The sequence below is a fragment of the Hydractinia symbiolongicarpus genome, chromosome 11 (assembly GCF_029227915.1).
Source record: "Hydractinia symbiolongicarpus strain clone_291-10 chromosome 11, HSymV2.1, whole genome shotgun sequence".
Taxonomy (NCBI): Eukaryota; Metazoa; Cnidaria; class Hydrozoa; order Anthoathecata; family Hydractiniidae; genus Hydractinia; species Hydractinia symbiolongicarpus.
The window spans coordinates 9,568,378-9,589,478 of NC_079885.1; the positions used below are offsets into that span (position 1 = coordinate 9,568,378).

Sequence of the window (21,101 nt, forward strand, 5' to 3'; positions counted from 1 at the left end):
GTTTTCTCCAGTTTTTTAACTTCCGTCGTATCAACTTCTTTCAAATTTTCAGGAAACGTTAATAATAATAAGATACAACTTATGTGTACTTTTCATTAAAAACAAAACGTGGCAAGAAAAGTTATAACGAAAAAACGTGTTTCCTCATTAATTAAATCTTATAAAAGTGTGATGTTTACCTCCTCCGATCGCTAAATAAGCTGCGATAGAGTATTAATTTCCCGAATTATCGTAAAGGTGTATTTGGAGGAAGCCGGGCACCTTCCGTAAAAACAAAAATAAGGCCTTGGGTGACAAGGCTTTGTACCAAAAAAATCTCAAAATGTAAACTGACCCTTCTTCGCGCCATACTTTTTTATTTTGCTTGACGGGGAATGTTACTCTACACCGAGTTTTACCCACTCACAGCACAGTTTGTTTCGTGACTTGCACGAATGCTACTTATCATGAGATTTCTGCTTTTTTTTCTTTTTAACTTTTTCTTTCTTTCTTTATAGACTTAATTTTAATTTTATTTAAAGCCGATTATGCTATGAACATCCCTTTTCCTTTGCAATAACAGACATTTTTACTACTTAGCTAGCTAGCTAGCTAGCTATAATAGGCTAAGCACAAAAATCAGAAGGCCAGGGCAATTAATCCAAGATTCTTTGTGTCTTAGTCATAATATTGAAAAAAAAATTGTTCATCATTCATTGAAATGCTCAACTCATCCCCATGGTTGGCACCTATTCACTTTTTTATACTATCGCAAACACAGGTGAAGTGTATTTCTGCAAAAAGTCGGACCACTCTGCATGTCCTTCTCTGTTGCGTTGCTGATGCCAACACCGAAAATATGTCATGTTGCACATAGTGCTTTTATTTGTCATAATGAATTTTGTTTTCAAGACCATGAAACAACTTAGCTAGCAGGTTTGAAAGTCACTGATTATTAAAAACAAAACATGAAGAAGCAACCTGATGGTTGTGATAGTTCAGACAAAAAAATCACTGCAGAAGCATTTAAAACAAAAGACAGAATATAGCTACAGCTTTTTTGTACATCGTGGATTGGAATTTTTAGTCTTTTTTTCTGACTACTAGCCTGGTTGTTTTATAGCTATAGCAACATATATAGTATATACGGTAAATAAGTTGGACTGAGAAAAGCATAACATATTTTTAATGGTGGCCTAAAAAACAGAAGACAGGTTTTTTTTGGTGATTGGTGCAAATGATCCAATTTTTGCATGAATATTGAGAATTTTGGAAAAACAAACTTTTTTGCAGGTGCTCAAAAATGCATATAATACAGATGGTGAAAAAATTTAAGGCCTGTAATTCAAACTGTCTCGATATTAGAAAAACAAAAAGTATATATAAATAAAATTTACAGACCAGAATTTGTATATATATGACAGGGGTCTACCTAATCCAGTGAAAAAACAACATTCTTGAAATTATTTTGTGTGTTTTGATTACTATCGTTTGTGTGACGTATGGGTCCATTCTAGGTAGTTTGGTTTGTTATGGGTGGCTCTATACATTTTTTAGTTTCTTTTGTGATAACAGTAGCTCACTTTAAATGTTTTTATTGCAGATTAAATGCACATACAGTCACCATGTTTTTGCTTGATGAGATTCGGGAGTATGATCGATCCATGAGATGGAATCCAGTATTTCAGGTACGTACCTTTAGCTAAGCATAATTTGTGTATAAAAGTGAAGTAACAAAATTCCTTTGCCCATGTATACTTACAGGGGTTGCTTTTTTGCATAAGAAACAAGCATGGTACAAGTTCCAGCAATGCTCACGGCTGGGAATTTCAACAAAAACTTTATTGTTGAAAAAAATTTTATATATCTTAAATCTATTTTACTCTGAAAGACGAACCATACCTGCTCTTCAAGTAATGTTTTCAAACCTGGCAATTTTAAGGTCGTTATTTTAAAAATCCTTGCGATTATACTTTCCCAAAATATGACCCCGAAAATAATACCGTATTTTCCGGTATATAACCCGCACATCGTATAACCCGCGGCTCAGCTTTTTTAGGGAGTTATAAACTAGATGCTATCAGATAGCCTGCACCTTCGTATAACCCGCATAAAATTTTAATCAATGTGTTTTACTTACCCGCACCTTTGAATAACCCGCATTATGTTAAGAAAAAATTCCAGCATGTTTTTACTTCCCTAATCATTGTATAAGCGTGTGTGTTTTTTCATGCTGGAGACAAGTAGGGGAAGTTTAAACTCGTGAACCCCAAACACGAAAACCGAGTGTTTGAACCAGCCACTCTCTCAGTCTTAACTTCCTTGTCTCTGATTGCCGAAATAATAATGAATTAAAATTAATTTGAGAAGTCGATCTTCTGCTAATGGCGACTGTACTAAATTAGACAATGCTGTTTTCTTTTTATTTGTAGACATTAGTTTCAGCCAATAATAACTCTTGCTTCCTGCGATTAAACAAACAAACAAATAAAAAACCATTCTATCAGGTTATAAACCTAAAGTAAAATCTCTGTTTTTTATATTTAAGTTTTTTTTGGCATAAAAATAAACAACACAATAATTATCGCGGATTGTCTGTAACAGAGATTACGGAACGTTCTTTTCTAATGTTTATAGAATTTTGTTATCTATTTATATCTTAGCAATCACAGTGTGCATAATAAACTGAATGGTGGCAATGAGGAGGAGATAGTTGTGTGTGTCTTATTAATTGTGTTTTATATTTGTTTTTGATATTTTCAGTGGCCACCTATTGCTTGAAGGTAGCGAAGATAAAAAAGAAAATTATTATCTATACTTTAATTTTAACATTTTTCAAAAAATTTTTAACCGGAATTAATAATTAAGTCCTGGGCACTAGGTTGTGAAATATGTGTCAAATAAACCTAATAATGATACCTGCTATATTGCTTTATTACCAAAAGCAAATCATTTCAATGTGCTCAGTGTTATTGCAAAGATAGATTAGAATTATACATTCAACACAAAATAAAAATGATCTCCAGAATTGTGTTTCAGAGAGAGCTCGTAATATTAACAATGGCAAGCTAAAGAAAGTTAAAGAAAGCAATTTCACTGTGTAAAAAAGATTAAATTACATAAATGAAGTAAGATTACATAGATATAGGATTGCGCATGCAGTTATATTAATGTATGCATTTTATCCCGTTGGTACTATTTTCTCCATTGAATGTATAAACTTTAAATTTCACAATAAATAACAGAAAATATAAAACTTATCACATAACCCGCACCACAATATAACCCGCACCAATGGTGGAAGTCGTAAAAATCAACTTATAACCTGCGAGTTATATACCGAAAAATACGGTAATCATTTTTGTTCTATTGTAAATAAATTATTTAAAGCCAACCTGTATACATCCTAGATAATCCACTGACACCTGACCCAGATCAAGAATTATGTAGACTAAAATATTGTCAACATTACAGCAGATTACAGCTGATACCTAGCCATGCGATCCTTCACTGGTGTAGTGGGGGTGAATGCTAGTGAGAGATGGATGAAATAAGTGTACATAATAGCACTTACAATGTGTTGTTGCCATTATTCCATTTAAAATTATTTCTTAATTTTGAAACTAAATATGGTCTACGTTAATCTGAATTAATAAAATGAATAAATATTAGAAGAACAAATTCAGATTACTAAGAAAATTGCTCAGGTAAGGCCACTTGCAGTTGATTCATTCATGGTATATATTGTTGTGACGAAAATAAAATGTGCAATGTGCTTATTATTATTTTTTTTTTTTTTTAAATTTATATCAGTAGTATTTCTAGTTTTCGTTCAACTCAAATAAAGAAAGGTTGCAAGCAAAAAATTTACACGTCAATCACAAAAATATAGTTATATGTGGTTAAGGAAAATTTTTATGTGTTTTATAACAAAAATTAACTTCTTTTGCTAAAATAGTTATATTACAAGTGAAAAACAAGACAGATTATTATTGTCATAACACCCTCCTTTGTTATGATTATTGTACATGTTTAAAGGGGAACTCCAGTAAAAATCACTTTTTTCTTTTTTGTTTTATACGTACTCAGAAAAGCATAAGAAATCAAAAAAAACTTACTTCACTTGTTTTCCTTATTTAAAATCGTTGTACTAGCCTTCGCATATTCAATTTTTTTCTTATAAAAAAACAGACAGGCGCGATTTCATTTAGGACTGGACCCGATTATAAACAATGACATCACATCGTGCAGAAAGTTTAAGCGAGCGCAGAGAACGTTCATGTTAAGACCTCTGGCTTACATTTAAATCGCTTTTTGTATGTAAATTACGTTTAAATCTTTAAAAAATGGTTAGTTGCTCTGCGTTTGGATGTACCAATCGATCAGAAAAGTGTAAAGAAGTCAGTTTTCACAGAATCCCGTCTGTGAAAAAGAAAGAACTCAGACAAAAATGGCTAAACAAAATACGTCGTACAGGTGATCTACCAAGCGATCGAAGTTTTTATATTTGTTCGTCGCACTTCACAGATAGTTCTTTTAAAAGGGATCTCCAGGTAATAATCTTCCATATTAAAATATTGCCACTTCGTAAAAATGCCATTTTAGCTAGTCAACGCGATCAAAGTTTCTCATTTCTTCTTCATTTCATTATTTGTACTTATATCCACAACACAACCAAATAACGTTTTCTACATATTTATATTATAAAAGAACATTATACCAATTTCCAATACAAAGTTATCTAGTTAGACATGTATCTTTCGTAGCGCTCGTAAGTTTCTATTCTTTGTTTTTCAAAAAAGAAGCTTTTTGATGGAAGGACCTGCCGAATATTTTCAGGGGGTAAATGTGCCCATTTTATTAGCATCATTTCATCGGCGCTACTTCTAATCTTTGTTTATTTAGGCTGAACTTACTGGTATCAAAAGAAAGAGACAGCTGACCGAGGATGCTGTTCCAACAATTTTTTCTTTTAGTAAGCCTGAAAATTCAAGAGAATCGACATCAAAAAGATTGGAAACTTTCGCTAAAAACAAGTGTGTTTTTAAAATTTATGCTATTGCCAAAATGTGAGTTGTGCCTGTCTTTTTTCTTGGAAGTTATTCTGATCATTTTTTTTCTAGTGTGTTGCAAAGGCTTTAAGTGTGGAGGATGATGTTGACCTTGAAGTATACGCTGAACAAGAAATAATTTCATTGGTTAAGGAACAAGGCGTTAGTGCAATTGTGGAAACGGTAGAGAAATCGGTTGGTGCCAATACTTTTACCAGGTCCGTTAGAACACAATGTGATCCCTTAGAGGCAATTCATCCTGAGATACAACCAACGAAGGATGTTTTAAAAGTGAAATTTACTCTTCCGCACGGACGATGTAAGTCTACTAACACCGACCTATCCTTTCCTCCGCAAGCTGACGTGACATTCTTGCTGAATGCAAATATGGAAAGTGATCATGATATCGTCTCTGGTGATGAGTGCCCTTCTGATGATTCTTTATACTCACCGCAATTACAAATTCACATCGACGACAGTTATGATGAAAATATCAGCGAAGAAGAGTCTTTTGACACTGCTGAATGTAACCCAGGGCTCAAAAGCGACGCACAATTTCTTGTTTTCTGGTCTTGTCTGTTGACATTATTTCAAGTTTGTTTCACGTGTTTACAAAAAACGTGCATTACTCGTGTGGTAAAACGTGGAACTCTTATCATTGTTACTAGTATTTGTCCAAATAAACATGTTTTCAGCTGGCAGTCTCAACCTATCGTAAATGGAAGAGCAGCAGGGAACTTATTACTTTCTGCAGCCATATTGTATTCCGGAAACACATACGCCCGCATTGCCGAAATGATGAGTATTTTGAGGCTTCAGTTTATCTCTAAGTCCACCTTCTATGATATTCAAAGGTCCGTTCTTTTTCCAAAATTAAACACTTTTTATAAAAAATATCGAAATAACATTTATTCTGAGTGCGCTGCGAAAGAAGGGAATTTGATTGGTGATGGGCGAAGTGACTCTCCAGGTTACAGTGCAAAGTATGGTACGTACACTCTAATGAGCGTAGACATCAATAAAATCATCGACTTTCAAGTTGTTCATGTTAGAACTGCAGGGAATTCTAGTCGAATGGAGAAGTGGGGATTAGTAACGCTACTAAATAAGCTGCGTGACCACAAAGTGACAGTTTCAGCATTAACAACAGATCGCCATGTTCAAATCCGCGCATTCATGAAGAAAGAACATCCTGAGATAAACCACCAGTTCGACGTTTGGCACTTTGGAAAAAGCTTGAAAAAAAGCTTGACTGCTGCTGCGAAGCGCAAAGAATGTCTTGAGCTGATACCTTGGATCAAATCCATTATGAATCATTTATGGTGGTGCTGCGCTTCATGCGACAAAAATGAAAACGTTTTACGTGAAAGGTGGCTTAGCATTCTTTATCATATTCGTGGAATCCACTCTTGGCAAGGCAATGAATATTTCCATGAATGTGCGCACCCCACATTAGACCAGCAACGCAAATGGTTAAAGTTGAATTCACCTGCATATGAAGCAGTGGAGACTATTGTGCAAAATAAAAAAACTCTTGCCGACATGAACTATTTGGCGCACTTTTGCCATACGGGAAGCCTAGAGGTATTCCATTCTTTGCTTACCAAATATTGCCCGAAACGTATTCATTTCAGCATGGAAGGTATGATCGCGCGCACGCAGCTGGCTGTCCTTGATTTTAACTCGGGGACTAATTGTGAACAGGCTGTTACCAAAAAAGGAGTACTCCGCTATAAACAAGTCTTTTCACGAGTAACACAATCCTGGGTCGTAAAAAAAATTACCGAGAAGAAAGAAAAGGCGTATTTAGCAGAATTAATGACGGCTACTTTGGAACCAATCGACAACGAAAAAGATAAGTTACCACAAACAGGAGAAATTGCTGAAAGAATAACAGAGGTTGAAAAACCCGACAAAAGCGATGCCATTAAAGCCATCAGGACAAGATTTAAAACGTGACTTTTTTATTTTTTTATTTTTATTCAACTTTCTTTGAATAAAACATATTTTTCATCTTCTGCCGGATATTTTCTTCGAATTGCCCATACTACACAAGAAGGAATCACTCTTCTCACCCCTTTTCCCAATCGACTGTGTATCCACCAAGTGAACTGTTTATAACCAGCGTAACGATAAGATCTATATAGAAAAATAAGGGAGGCATTATTGTCAGTTTTTTACCTTCTTTTTCTCGGACAAAAGAAGGGCTTGGAAACGAGGTTGAGCTACTTACTCATTTTTTAATTCTAAAGTGTCTCCTCTCAAATCATGCAATGCAGATAACGCAGTTTCTAAAACAGCTTTTGTCAAAACAACCACTTGAAAATCAGCAGCTTCTGTAACGCATTTATGACCTATGATAAGAGTGATTTTCAATTATACAATATTTATACCCCCGTTTTACTAACTTATCATTTCCACACGAACCTTATTCGATCTTTCGATCACGCATTTCAATGTTCTCCATCACGGAGAAAATGTAACATTACATAAGATTTCTTGGCATTTGTGTGCAAAAAAAAGCGCATGCGGAGGAATTAGATTGTTGAACCGTGAAATAAAAATAAATTGGCTTGTGAAGTAAAAAAAAAGTGATGAAAGATTATTTTATTGAAGCAAAAGATAAAGTTTTTGACGAAAAGAATGTAAAAGAAAAGCGATGAAATATATTTTTTATTTGTTTAAAAAGGAAAATTTCGCTTAGAAAAAAATTATATTTGCAGTATATATCCTACCTACCTTGGAAAAACTCATCAGGAATTTCGTTTGACTCGACACAGCACACGCTTTCAGTATCGGTTTCCATTGCTCTACAATTTCCACATTCACACCAATTTGCATTACCCGTACGTGGCTCTGCATCAGTAAAAGAAACCTCGTCATTTTCTACACCGTTACTAACTTCTTCCTCGTCAGACACAAGAGGTTCAAATTCGTATGGCTGTAGCTTTGTAAAGTCTTTTTCATGAAGAGAATTATCCGATTCTGAGCTTTCTAAGTTATATTCTTCGTCATTATTACAAGACATCTTATCAACGAACAATGTAAACAGTAAGTAAACAAAACTTTTAGAAGGCGTGCTGCTGAGCTCACGGACTTTTTGCACGATGTGACGTATGCTAATTTATTCGGACCTAGTCCTCTCGACTTTACGCGACCTTGCAAATTTATTTGAAATTGAAGATGTTTACGGACGCGATTAAGGTATAAATAAAGATTTTTAACGATTGTAAAAGGTTTATTTTGACATATTTATGTATTGTCTTATAAAAATAACATTTTTTTCAAATATTTTTTTTTCACTGGAGTGCCCCTTTAAAGTTACGCTAGCTAAAATGTAATACTGCAGGACTTTTAGTCCATACCTTTTAGGAAAAATAATAAAAACAAAGTAGAATGCTTTTGTTGTAAACTTGCTGTATAACTTTCAAAACAACACAATTGATTCTGTATAATTGTCAAAACAGCATAAGAAAAATTCTTACCTGCGTAAGTGAGACATTAGTATTTTTTCTTTGCAACAAACTGCGTGTATGATGCGAAAATACATAAAAAAAACCTCCTTCGTTTTAGAATTGAAGAATTATATGTTGCATGCCTTGACCCTATAGAAACAAGGCTAGGCTGAAAACAACGAAAAAAGCAATAATGTTTTTTTAATATGCGTGAGTAAATGGTTTTGTAATCAACATAATAAATATCTGCTGAAACACAATTTTAATTTTTTTAAATTTTCTTTGAATAATAAATCAAAGGAAGCCATTATTTTCACCGATGATACAAATGCTTGGATTGATCATGAACGAAGAATCAAATGCCAGTGGTCTAACCAATGTTTTTTTTCAACTGGGGGAGCAGTTAATGACTCTGCTATTTTTCCATTTCTTAGAATTGGAGGCGTCTTTGCGTGTGTGTGTGTGTGAGAGTGATAGCTTGTCTCTTATTGACTGGTCTGATTTTTGATAAAGTGGTGTTTTCATGTATTTTTTGTAGAATTTTCTTTTGACTTTCGTTAAAATAAAAAACCCAAAAATGTCAGTTAAGCTATACGATTTTTTTTATTATCTCAATACTCCTTTAGCAAGGAAATTGCTTACATAAATATGAATTTTTTATAATGTGTTTAAAATTACAGATAGTAATTCCCTTTTATAATCCTTTATAGACAAATAATCGATACACAGGAATGACAGTTGATTTGCTAGTATTAATTTTCTTAATTTTTGTGGATTTTATATTTTTTAAACTGGTAAAGTTAAGCAATTTAAGTTTCGTATAGTCCAATTTATGAATTGTGAGACGACTAAAGAGTTTGTGTTTCTAGATGCTTCATTTGGATACAAGACAAATGATTGAGGATAAAACACAGAAAGCCGCAAGAGCACCACAAAATCGTAGTCTTAACAGATACAGGGATGTGTTACCATGTATGAAATAAACATGCAATTATATATTTTATTATCTTTAAAGTAAACACTTGTCAGTTTTTCTCATTAATTGTTATGTCATGCATTTTAGATGACGACACCCGTGTTAAACTAGAAACAAGTGATAATGATTATATCAACGCAAACTTTGTTGAGGTAATTACTTGTTGCATGATACTTTTATACATTTAATTTATGTTTTCAACTGACTGTTCAATATGTGTTTTTCTTTTTAAAGTCTCCTGGTGTGAAACGAAGGTATATACTCGCTCAGGTTAGTAAAGACAGTTGGACTTTATTAAAAAAAATTTAATTTTTTGTCCATAAATAATACAAACAATCCTACATTTAGGGTCCCTTACAAAGCACTTGTAAAGATTTTTGGCGCATGATTTGGGAAAATCATTCACCGGCAATAATAATGTTAAATCGAATAGTTGAAAAAAATATGGTAAAATATTTTTTATTGTAAATTATTACTTTTTATACAATTAGTATTGCCTGATATTGTGAAACATAATAAGTTTTTCAAAATGATAGTCAAAATATACACTACTACTCATGATATATAGCCCAATGCTGTCTAAACTGTATGTTACCAAAAAATGCGTAATGCGCAGTTAAACTTTTTAAAAACCCTAAACCTTTTTTTTCGGCAACTATTTCTACGATGACTCATATTCTTTCTCTGTACTAGTATACTAATTTAAAAAAAATACCTGTTTCATGTTGGCAGACTTCTGTGTTAACAATTTGTGATAGCACTCACAAACACACACACACATAATCAACAGTTAATTTTAGCAAGAAAATGACAACAAAACTATTGCGAGTTTAAGTTAAATCAAAATAAATTTAAAAACAATGCTGTAAAAATTGCTGAGGTAAATTAAGAAATTAAGTAACATGAATCTGCATTTGGCTTAGCAACATTTTGAATTGCTCCATTGTAATTTAGTGTATTTTTCTCCAGGTAAAATGTCATCCATATTGGCCAATGGGTGAAGATGAAATTTCTGAATTTGGTGAATTTGAAATAGAAAATAGAAGTACCCAAATGGAGGATGCGTATATCATACGTGAACTTATAGTTCATTATAAAAAGGTACACATCTATATGCTTGAGTATTTGTGGAACAAAAATTGGTTTTTATTTTTACAATCTTAGCCTTATAAGCATATTTTTTTAGACAGGTGAAAGAAGAAAAGTGCTACAATTTCACTATGTGGCATGGCCAGACTTTGGTGTACCACAAGACCCTGAAACATTTTTACAATTCCTTGAAGATATAAAAAAGAAAGACGTTTTGTACAATATAAATAATCCACCAGTCATTCATTGCAGGTGTGTCTTCTTTGTTATAAATTATCTGATCCTTCCTTGAAAAGCACTGATACAAGTTATGTAACATACTTGAGCTCTTCTTAAGAAGCACTAATGCAGCATTCCTGTTTCTTGCTGTTTGATCTCTCCTTCAGGAGTACTGATACATGCTGTATACTGTATCTTGGCCTTCTTAAGAAATACTGATACAGTTTGTGCACTGTATCAAAGCTTTCTAAGAAGTACCCATGCAACATTCTAGTTTCATTTATTTTTATACAGTGCAGGCATTGGAAGATCGGGAACTTTTTGTTTGGTTGATTCAGCACTGGCCATTGTGAGTTAATTGTTTTTCTTGTTTTAAATTTTCACAAAGCATTTAAAGAAAGGTTTTGTTTTATATAATGTGTTACCAATATATAGTATACAGTTCTAACAACTTGTTCGTTTAAATTAACCAAATCAGGCCGAGCGAGATGACACACCAACGAATGTCAATCCACGAAGCTTACTACTCTCCCTAAGGAAATGTCGATGTGGTTTAATTCAAACAGCAGAACAATATAGATTTGCAAATGTTGCTATATTGACTGGATTTCATCATTTGTTTCCACATTTATTTAAAGATTTCGAATCACCAGGTATATTGAAGAATCCATAGTCAGTGGATCTAACCGTTTTTTTTATATCAGGAATTAGTTAAAGTATTTTGAAAAAGGGAATCCTATTGTCTTATTTTCATAGACATCCTATTTTTAGGGGTAGGCACATATAACATCAATATGAAGATGCTACTACACAGAAATTATTATTCGCGGTTGAGATATTGCTTAGTGAAAAATTAGTACCTGTGGAAATTAGAAAACTGACTATTCATGGAATTGTGATAAATAATTCACACTATATTTTTTCTTTTCTTCTTTTTTAAAACAATGATTTACACTCGTGTTTTTTCCTCTTAGTTACCATTTATGTATAATTGATATGTCGATTTTAACATCAGCATTATCAAAAAAGATTTTATAAAAACATAAATGAGGAAAAATGTCCTCAAACACTTTTTTTTCACGAAATTCCTCAAATCTAGTTCTTGGGGAGTATTACTAAACATAGTTCTCCCAAAATTTTATTTTATTTTCAAAAAATCTCTTGCCAAAATTAATTCTCTTAAAGTAGTTATTAACCTTTTAAGATCCAAGATGTTAATCCAATTTAAGACCATGGTTGGCACTTTTTCTTAGTTTTAGAAGACAACGATACGCCACCTCCATTGCCACCAAGAAGAACAAAAAATAATGTACCTCCACCTAAACCTGAACGCACATCCATTGCGAAAACACACGAAGCTGACCAAGCTAAACTATTCCAGTCAGCAACAGGTATTTATGTTCTTACTAGTAGTAATCCCACAGAAAATTTCACGGCAGATCACCTGCTCTACATATTTCCTGTATCGCTATTTAGTGCATTCTTCCCTGTCTGTTAGCATGAAGTAATGAAATTTGCTTAACAGGGTTATTACCATAATTATAGGTGCCATTATAATGGCGTTTTCAAGTACAAATCCCTGGTTTTTAAATTCACTTTTTCAATGAATTGATTTTGCAAAGCAGTTCACATGCAACACACTTTTGCTTGCTTTCATTTTTTCAGACAACTTTACAAGGAAAAATCATGTAAAACACCCCTTTCTTTAAACGACAACATAACAGATTAATTTGCCCTACTGTGTGTCTTTCTAGATAATGAAATTCTATATAGCAAAAAAATTCTTTAATGAATTTAAAATTACGATTGATAAAATTTACTCATTATTTTTTGGTTATTTATATTTTTGCACTTGTGATTGCGTTTTGGGCACAAAAACTATCAAAGAGCTATTGTCTTACTTTCAATCTTTGTAAAAACTAGAATAGTATTAAAAGGGCTTTCTTTAGGCTTGGAATCCTCAGATGAAGATAGCAGCGAAGAAGAGATCATTGATCTATCAGATGGATCATACACTGAGCTTATAGAAGAAGAAAGCAGCAGTGAAGGAGACTCCAATGAAGAGAAGGCCAAACAAACATCAAATAGTTCAGTAGATGCATCCAGAAGTGAGGTTGACGGCAATGTAGTCAATGAAAATGATATTCACCCTGAAGTGTGGGAAACCGTCGAAAGAAGATCTGAAAGAAAATCTGAATCTCCAGTTAACATTGGATCCAAGGCAAGGTACTTTATTTTTATGCATTTTAAAGGAGAGAGATCGTTTGGGAAAGGTTGATTTTTTATAACAACAACTTTATTAGTTAGTGCTAATTTAACGTTAGAATTTAGTATAAAATACAAATTATTTTTTAAAAGCAAACAATATATCAGAGATAAAAATTTGAAAAAAGAACACAAAAAGATTATTTATTGAAATTTAACCTGTAAGCCACACCTTTTTGGGGATTATTTTTGTTCAATTTTATGTTCTGTCACAATATATTTCTTTCTTTTATGATTTGCACTTAATGACAACATACTTCACTAGTTAATTGACTTTATTTTTCCATTCGTGTTGTGAAAGTGATAACAATGTTACTTTAGCGAAAACAAAGAACTTCATCTTCGTCAGCGCAAGAAACGGTTATTGGAAACAAAAGAACGTGTACAGACAATAAAACGTAAGATGAAAGAAAGTGAAAAATCATCAACTTTGAGTTACTTGTTATATATTGGTGCGACTATAGGATTGTGTTCTGGTCTTTGTTTTGCTGCGTACAAATATTTAGGTTAAGAACCTCATGTCAAATTACAATGTTCCGATCATAATATATTAAAATGGATATAAGAAACAGATTTCGCCCAACAGAAACATCATGTTCTGCATTTTGGAAAACCTCACACTGATGTTATATATACGTATGCATAAAAAGATTGAAAAATATTGTATTCCTGTGTAACTATCCTTTACAAATTTTAACGGGATTTAACTGAGCTGTATATCAGAAAATATGTTTAATAATTTGTTTTTAAAACTAAATTCTAAATTATTTTCAAACTTCTGATTATTATAGTATTTTTGAGTCTTAATAAACAAGCTGCATTTCGTCATTGTGCTACAGGCGGCTGCATTATCAGAAACACATCTAGTGAAGGGAGTTAACAATGAATTTAGAATCTCTTTAGAAATGCAATTCTTTGTTTTGCCATTCAGTTTTTTTTTCCTTCTCAAGTTTAGGCTACAATGTTTTTTTGTGGAAAACCAGTTTGTGTATGGGTTGCTCAGAGATCACCAGCTCGTTTTGGGAGCTTTAGGATATTCATTTGTCTTATATTCAAAAGCGTCTTATTATTTAGTAGATGCAATGATTAAATACTAATAAGATTAATTTGCTTCAATACTTCTTCATACTGATAATATTTATTTCTTTGTTTCTTTTTATTTGTTTGTTATTAGTATTTTTCATCTTTGATTTTTTTTTTGAAGATAGAACATAATGTAAATAAAGTTTTTACAGTTTTAATATTTTTATGTATTAGAGAAGTCATTTTTTGTTTACTTTAAATCACAAATTTATTGCATCCTAAAACCACTTTAACCCAAATGTGCTTTATTTGTTCATCCCAGGCCTGTGGGGTACTTGTATTCATCACGTCTTGTTATTTTGTGTTTGACTTTTAAGCATGTTTATCATGGTAAAAGTATACTCTTGATAAGTAAGCTAACTGCACCTTTTGCCAAATGGAACCATCTTTATGGACTCCTAAGACTGTTTTTTGAGATTTCTTCAGATGACCTATAGATACAGATTTTTCAAGTGATATTCTATGCAAAGGGGCAATATTTTGAAAAATATTCCTAACAACTTTAAATCTGTTTTCTTTGCTGGTACGTGTCCCAATTTTCAAATGAGTTTTATATAAGCGAAAATATCTGACGTTGTTTTGTCGATTTTTATTTGGTGGTTACTTCTTTTGTATTTTTGTTCAATCCTTCATTAATTTCTTTTTCTATTCTCATGTTCCATTTTTTGAAAATTCGTCTGTGATGTTTACTTAACAAAGTATATTTTATGTGGGTTTTGTTTTGAATTTTGTTGCAGATATTTATTGTGTTTACGTTGTACCATTATTTGGTTTTTCTAACTTACCTGAAACGAGGTAACTTGTTGTAGTGTTATGAAAACCAATCTCTCTATCTATGTAAAGTTTTTGTGGTAACAATACAAGAAGCATAGCATTCGCAGCTAGGCGTGGCTCCATAGGGATGTGTGGCAACACAGGGATGTATGGCAACACAGGAATGTATGGCAACACAGTGTTGTTCTTTGATGTTGCAAAATAGTGCATGACTTTAATGAGATCAGAAATTTTTGTTAATTTACCTCTTAGAGTAAACCAAAAAACTTCCCTAAATTTATATTTAGTAAGACAAGTACAATATGAAGAATAATGCTTTGCAGAAGCAATATTTTGACGCTGCTCATGATTTCCACAGAAAACGAAAACTACAAGAAAGTGGTCAGTTTCACCATGTTAATAGTACAACCCACCACCAGATAGACAATAATAACAACCAAATGAGAAAGAAGAAAAAGTCTTTTCATGATGTGAATCATGTGCAGAGAGAATTATTACCCATACGTTTTGGTAAACGTGCATTGATAAGTGAAGTTATGAAGAATGAAAGCATTATCGTTATGTCGGAAACAGGGAGTGGAAAGACCACCCAACTTCCGCAGTACTTACTAGAGACAGGATTATCAACAAGAGGTAAGGAAATCTTTAGTTTGTGTACAAGATTAACTTTTTTTTCGTGAAAAGTACTTTTCACACTAGTACTTCAGGTGACAACTCTATGTTGCTTTTTAATTTTTAGCGATTTTGAACTTCGCATTGATATCAGTGATGTTTCTTTAGGCGTGATTTGCTGTACACAACCCAGAAGAGTTGCTGCAATAACTGTTGCTTTACGAGTTGCTGAGGAAAGAAACGTACCTATAGGCGATTTGGTTGGATACACCGTGCGTTTTGAAGATGTTACCAGTGCTAAAACTAAACTTAAATATATGACAGACGGAATGTTGCTTCGAGAAGCACTACTAGACCCATTACTACAGAAGTATTCTGTTATTATATTGGACGAAGCACATGAGCGTTCTGTACAGACGGATGTGTTGTTTGGAGTGGTCAAACGTGCTCAGGCTAATAGACGAACTTCAAAGCCGTTGAAAATCATCGTTATGTCAGCAACACTGCAAGCAGATAAATTTTCAAAATATTTTAATAATGCAAAAGTATGCTTTATTGAAGGAAGACGGCATCCAATCAAAATTTTGTATACTGAAGAAATCCAAAAAGATTATACGCATGCGTGTATAGTGACTTCACTGCAACTTCACAGAGAGAAACCGCTAGGGTAAGTGTGTATATTTGGGTAAGTTTGAACTTCATCTTTACACAGAGGGAGCATTAGCAGGATGTCTGTCGGACCTTGAAACCTTGAAACCCTTAAAGTCAGACTAGATAATGTTGGGACCGTGAATTTCTAAATATATTTTTTGTGTAGCTATGGTACATTATTCTGTAATTCGCTGTATTTACAGCCTCTCAAATACTTCCCTTTCCATGAACGTGTTTGGAAGTGCCATTTTAGGTTTCTTACATCGACTTTGAATTTAACCTTTTCATTTTGCTTGCGTATGTATGATTAGGAAACTCAAAATGTGACAAAAGCGATAGCATAAAAAAATTAAAGAAACAAAATAGGTGGCCCTGATCAGGGTAAATTTGAACATTCCCTGGAAGAAATCTTTATAGTAAGTTTGAACATTGAAATCTCACAGGGAATAGATGGTAAGTTTGAGCACTGCAGCCGCAACCGCAATCAGACAAAATCAGGATAAGTGTCAGCATTTCTAATTTACAAGGAAAAAGTATTATGATAAGTTTAGGTAAGAAATTTTGCATCGATTTTTAGATTTGCTACTGTTAATATTATAAGATTTCTAATTACATTTTTGCGTAATTGCTAAAATTTCACAGGTGAGTATAGAAGTGCAACAAAAATTTAACACAACACAAAAAGTTTAAGCATTTTTAAACATTTTAACTTTTCTTTAAATATTAAATATCAAAGCCTAAGAGAAAATCGAACATGCATTTGTCCCTTTGAGATTTAATATTTTAAAAAACCGTTAAAATGCTAAAATATAAATGCTAAAAGTTTTTATATTGTGTTTAATTTTGTTGCACTTCTATACTCACCTGTCATTTTCAGCAATTACGCAAAAATGTAATTAGAAATCTTATAATATTCACAGTAGCAAATCTAAAAATCTCAAAATCGAAGGAGGATCGGACTTCTTGCTGCTTAACGGGAACATTGGATAAGTAGAACTCCTGCTGATTTTTCACATCCTTTGTTTAAAGTGATCGCTTGGCAATGTTTTAGAAATGTAACATTGGTTTTGTTTTAAAGACAAAAAAATGCGTTTGTTTTAATTTGGTAAAAACATTCTGAGCAAAATATGTTATTTTTATGTGTGCAATCATTCTTCTTGCAGGGTAGGTAAAGGTTATGAAAAGTATTTTTAATTTCTTATTTCTATTTTTTATTTTTAGGCACGACATACTTGTTTTCTTAACCGGTCAGGAAGAAATTGATTCTGTCTCCAAAATCATTCAAGATATCGTTCTTCATGCTAAAGAACGTAAGAACTAACTTAGTGCCCATTTCTTCTTTTCCAGTCTCCCTTAGCTAAAGTATATACTTTCATTGTCATGGTATTATTTTTAGATTTTGGAAACATCGATGTTCGACCACTGTTTGCTTCTTTACCGAACAGTGTGCAGATTAAAGCTTTTCAGCCGACTCAAGTCGGTCGCCGTAAAATAATCCTTGCAACAAACATAGCGGAAACGTCAGTTACAATACCCGGGGTTAAATATGTTGTTGATTGTGGTATGGTAAAAGCTAAAGGTAGGTCACAACTTCGTGCCCAGTTTTATTTTATATACATCATGTAGTTATCTATCTGCAGATAAGTAATGTATTAATTTACTCCATTTTTGCCAAGAAACAAAATCTTCCTTTTTTGAAATGTCTCTTTATATAAATTTCTACCATCTAAACAAATATTATCTCACATAATATGGAAGGATCTTTTATGATAGTGAGACATATCTTTGCGTAGGAATGGAACAAGTAAAAACCTGTATTATGTTTACGTCTTTGTTTTTACCAGCCTACAGTCCGTCCACTGGCCTCGACATGTTAAAAGTTCAGCCGATATCAAAAGCACAATCACGTCAAAGATGCGGAAGAGCAGGGAGGGAGTGTCCGGGCGAGTGTTTTCGTCTTTATCCAGAGAAGAGTTTTCTTGCTTTAAATGAAGATACTGTCCCTGAAATTCAAAGATGTAACTTAAAAAGTGGGTATTCATTTTTATATATTTAAATTTACTTCAAAACATAATTTTTCTAAGATAAATGGCGATAACATAATTCTTTACGCCACCCAAGTTGTGCTGCTCCTTGTTTTCGTCGAATATTATAAAGGCGTTTAGGATTAGGATTTAGGATGTTCTGTCAGTATTTGATGCATCGTCTTGTAGTTTTTTTTAAGAATTCTTCTTTTTACAAAAGTTTTGCAGTGCCGTTATTGGGTATTTTTTACATTTGCTTCTTTTGGGATTTTGATTGTTTGTGTGCATAAGAGTCTTGAAATTGGCGAAAATTGTAAAAAAAACACGTTAAAAACACGCACGGAATAAGGACCTTGTCTCAATCAATGTAACAGATGTAGCTATATTAGTATTGTTCACGTTAAACATTGTTTAAGGCTGAAGAATTAGTATCTTTAAGTTTTCTTTGTTCTCTTGTTTAGGTGTTGTTTTGCACTTGTTGGCGCTTGGTTTGAAAGATGTGTTAACGTTTGATTTTATGAGTCAACCACATGAGGGTGGTTTGCCAGATGCGTTAAATCAACTGCTTTTACTTGGTGCTGTCGAATCTGTTGAATCACAAAAGGTGAATCTCACTACAGATTTTTTTTACCTTTCTTTGCGCAAATTTTATTAAGGAATCTACGAAAACAAAATTTCGCGAACAGTTTCGTAAAATTAAATAATCTTGTAAAAAGTTGCGAAATTTTCGTAAATAAATCCCGCAAATCGTTCAGCGCGGATAATTTGAATTATCGAAGTTTCATGCAAATTATCGTTTCTTTTCATATGTTATCTCTTCTTCGTAGATCACAGACAAGGGCAAGCTTTTAGCGACATTTCCCTTGGATCCTGCACTATCAAGTTGTATTTTAGCTGCGCAAGAGTTAGGCTGCACCGAAGAAGTTCTTACTATTGTCTCATTACTGTCAGTTGAATCGCTCACCTATACACCCCACAACCAGCGAGAGAGAAGTCGAAAATCATTGCAGAAATTCATGTCTTCTGAGGGTGACCATGTGTCAATGTTGTTACTTTACCGAGCATTTAAACATGCGAAAAAGAACGTCGATTGGTGTCGGGAACACTTTATAAACGTGAGAAATATGACTACGGTCAGTAAAATTAAAAAACAAATCCGTGAAATTTCTGCTCGGTCAAATATCACATTAAAAAGCTGCGGAACAGATTATAGTTTGATTCGTAAAGCATTGGCTGCTGGAATGTTTATGAACAGTGCCGAACGGCAAAAAGACGGCACCTATTTGACAATCAAACAACGGCAACAAGTGCAGATACACCCGTCGTCGGTTTTGTTTAACTCAAAGCCGTCGTTTGTCGTATTTAACGAAGTTGTGGAAACTTCGAAACGATACATGAGGAATTTGTGTGTGGTAGATCCAACATGGCTCGTACAAGCTTGCCCAAATTATTTTGATGGAAAAAATTTAATTCCTCAATCAGTCGCTACGTGATGTGATATAGATCGAATTATAAAGAAAAATGCAGTTTTGTTTCGTTTTCCTTTTTTGTCGTGTTTTTTGTCACATTTGCAATTCCTTTAACGGTCAAATATCTTTTTACCTAGCTCGTGTTTGTCTCTTAGAATTATTCATTTCATGCTTGCCATTAAACGAAGAAAAAAATAATACCAAGTGCTTGCTTTTAAGGACATTAGGTTCACCGATCACAGAATTCAACGAACTAATTTTGGCTGGGGCGTTTATTTCCAAAAAATATATATGCACAAATAAATTGCTACTTTAAGGAAAATTAAGAACAAAAACTTTCGCTTCCTGATATAAAATTGTACCAGAATTTATAAGAATATCAGGGTGAGGTTTAAGTCTATAGAAATAAGAATAATGAACAGCGTGGTTAGAATTTGGATATTCTTCTAAAAAAAGCTTGTAGTTGATAGAAATGATTCTAAACCTTTTGTGATATGAGCATTCGTATCATAAGAAATTACGAAAAAATACTAGTATTTCCGCGAAAAAATATCCTCGCAAAAGCTTAAAATGTTTTTACGAGAGAAAATAGTCTCGCAATAGGAGGCGTTTTTTGGTTTCAAGAAACTTATGCAAATTAGAATGCGAAAAGAAAGTTCTAGGGATGAGACCGTAACTTCGTAGAATAAAAAATATGGAAAACATTTCCTTTGATAATATTGTGACCAAATTATCGTGGTCGAGTCAGTTATTTAACTCATTTCGCCTTTGTCCCGAGCGCTAATAAATTTTTATCTCGAAGAGCTCTGGTGACGAATATGAAAATCGATTCGATCTGAATATTTTCTGACTTTGCCACTTTTCAATCTTTTTACTTCATGAAACAAGTAGAATCAAAGTTCGTCTTTTGTTGACAGGTTCAATTCAATTACTTCAACCAGGAAATCTTTTGCGATTCCAAAAATTCGCAAATTTTTTTTATTAAACCTCCGCGAATTCTGCTTTCACAAAAGTCGGTTTTCCACTATGCGATTCAAAATACACACCACAACAACTTTTTTGTGTTCTTATAGTTGCCTATATGATAAGGATTATCATCAACATGCTTGTAACTTGAATGCTTCAAAAAGACTCGCTTTTTTTTTTCAAAATCAGTACAAATGTATTTCTGTAAGTTTTTCTTACAAAAGTTTCTCTATGTCCACTCAAATAAAAGTAACCGCCTCTTCAAAATAATCAAGCTCAAAACAACCTATTTCATTTGTGATAAAAGTTTATTTGTTTAAACATCATTGGGTGCATAATAATTTAAAAAAGAAAACAATTTCAATAAAATTGCACGCTTATCGATAGGGGCGCTAAATCGAGCCTTTACGGTATACGCGATTCATTTACGGGAGCATGAGAGCTCCGTTTGCAGATGTGCGACCCTTCAACGGAATTGCAGTTTAAGA

The 21,101-nt window shown here is 33.2% G+C and overlaps 3 protein-coding genes across 4 annotated transcripts; 2 read left to right on the top strand and 1 right to left on the bottom strand.

Annotated features, from left to right (window-relative positions):
• The first annotated feature begins 607 nt into the window (after positions 1–607).
• On the top strand, positions 608–14,356 carry LOC130613733 (tyrosine-protein phosphatase non-receptor type 2-like). 2 transcript variants are annotated; one of them, XM_057435070.1, is made up of 13 exons: positions 608–760; positions 1,583–1,667; positions 9,355–9,457; positions 9,549–9,613; positions 9,696–9,731; positions 9,810–9,908; positions 10,431–10,562; positions 10,648–10,802; positions 11,064–11,118; positions 11,248–11,422; positions 12,023–12,160; positions 12,719–12,995; positions 13,356–14,356. In XM_057435070.1, the coding sequence occupies exons 2-13, from the start codon at positions 1,605–1,607 to the stop codon at positions 13,543–13,545; spliced, it is 1,488 nt and encodes a 495-aa protein (XP_057291053.1). In that variant the 5' UTR covers positions 608–760; positions 1,583–1,604; the 3' UTR covers positions 13,546–14,356. The 2 variants fall into 2 exon arrangements, with proteins under 2 accessions (XP_057291053.1, XP_057291052.1); XM_057435069.1 differs by lacking the exon at positions 608–760 and having other exon boundaries at positions 1,546–1,667; positions 12,719–12,990.
• On the bottom strand, positions 7,013–8,058 carry LOC130613734 (P2X purinoceptor 7-like). The gene is made up of 3 exons (XM_057435071.1): positions 7,770–8,058; positions 7,264–7,384; positions 7,013–7,169 (listed from the first exon to the last, which is right to left on the bottom strand). The coding sequence occupies exons 1-3, from the start codon at positions 8,056–8,058 to the stop codon at positions 7,013–7,015; spliced, it is 567 nt and encodes a 188-aa protein (XP_057291054.1).
• A 670-nt stretch (positions 14,357–15,026) lies between the features above and the next one.
• Positions 15,027–19,720, top strand: LOC130613732 (ATP-dependent RNA helicase DHX33-like). The gene is made up of 7 exons (XM_057435068.1): positions 15,027–15,524; positions 15,672–16,170; positions 17,376–17,464; positions 17,551–17,733; positions 17,999–18,184; positions 18,640–18,782; positions 19,006–19,720. The coding sequence occupies exons 1-7, from the start codon at positions 15,194–15,196 to the stop codon at positions 19,669–19,671; spliced, it is 2,097 nt and encodes a 698-aa protein (XP_057291051.1). The 5' UTR covers positions 15,027–15,193; the 3' UTR covers positions 19,672–19,720.
• The last annotated feature ends 1,381 nt before the right edge of the window (positions 19,721–21,101 follow it).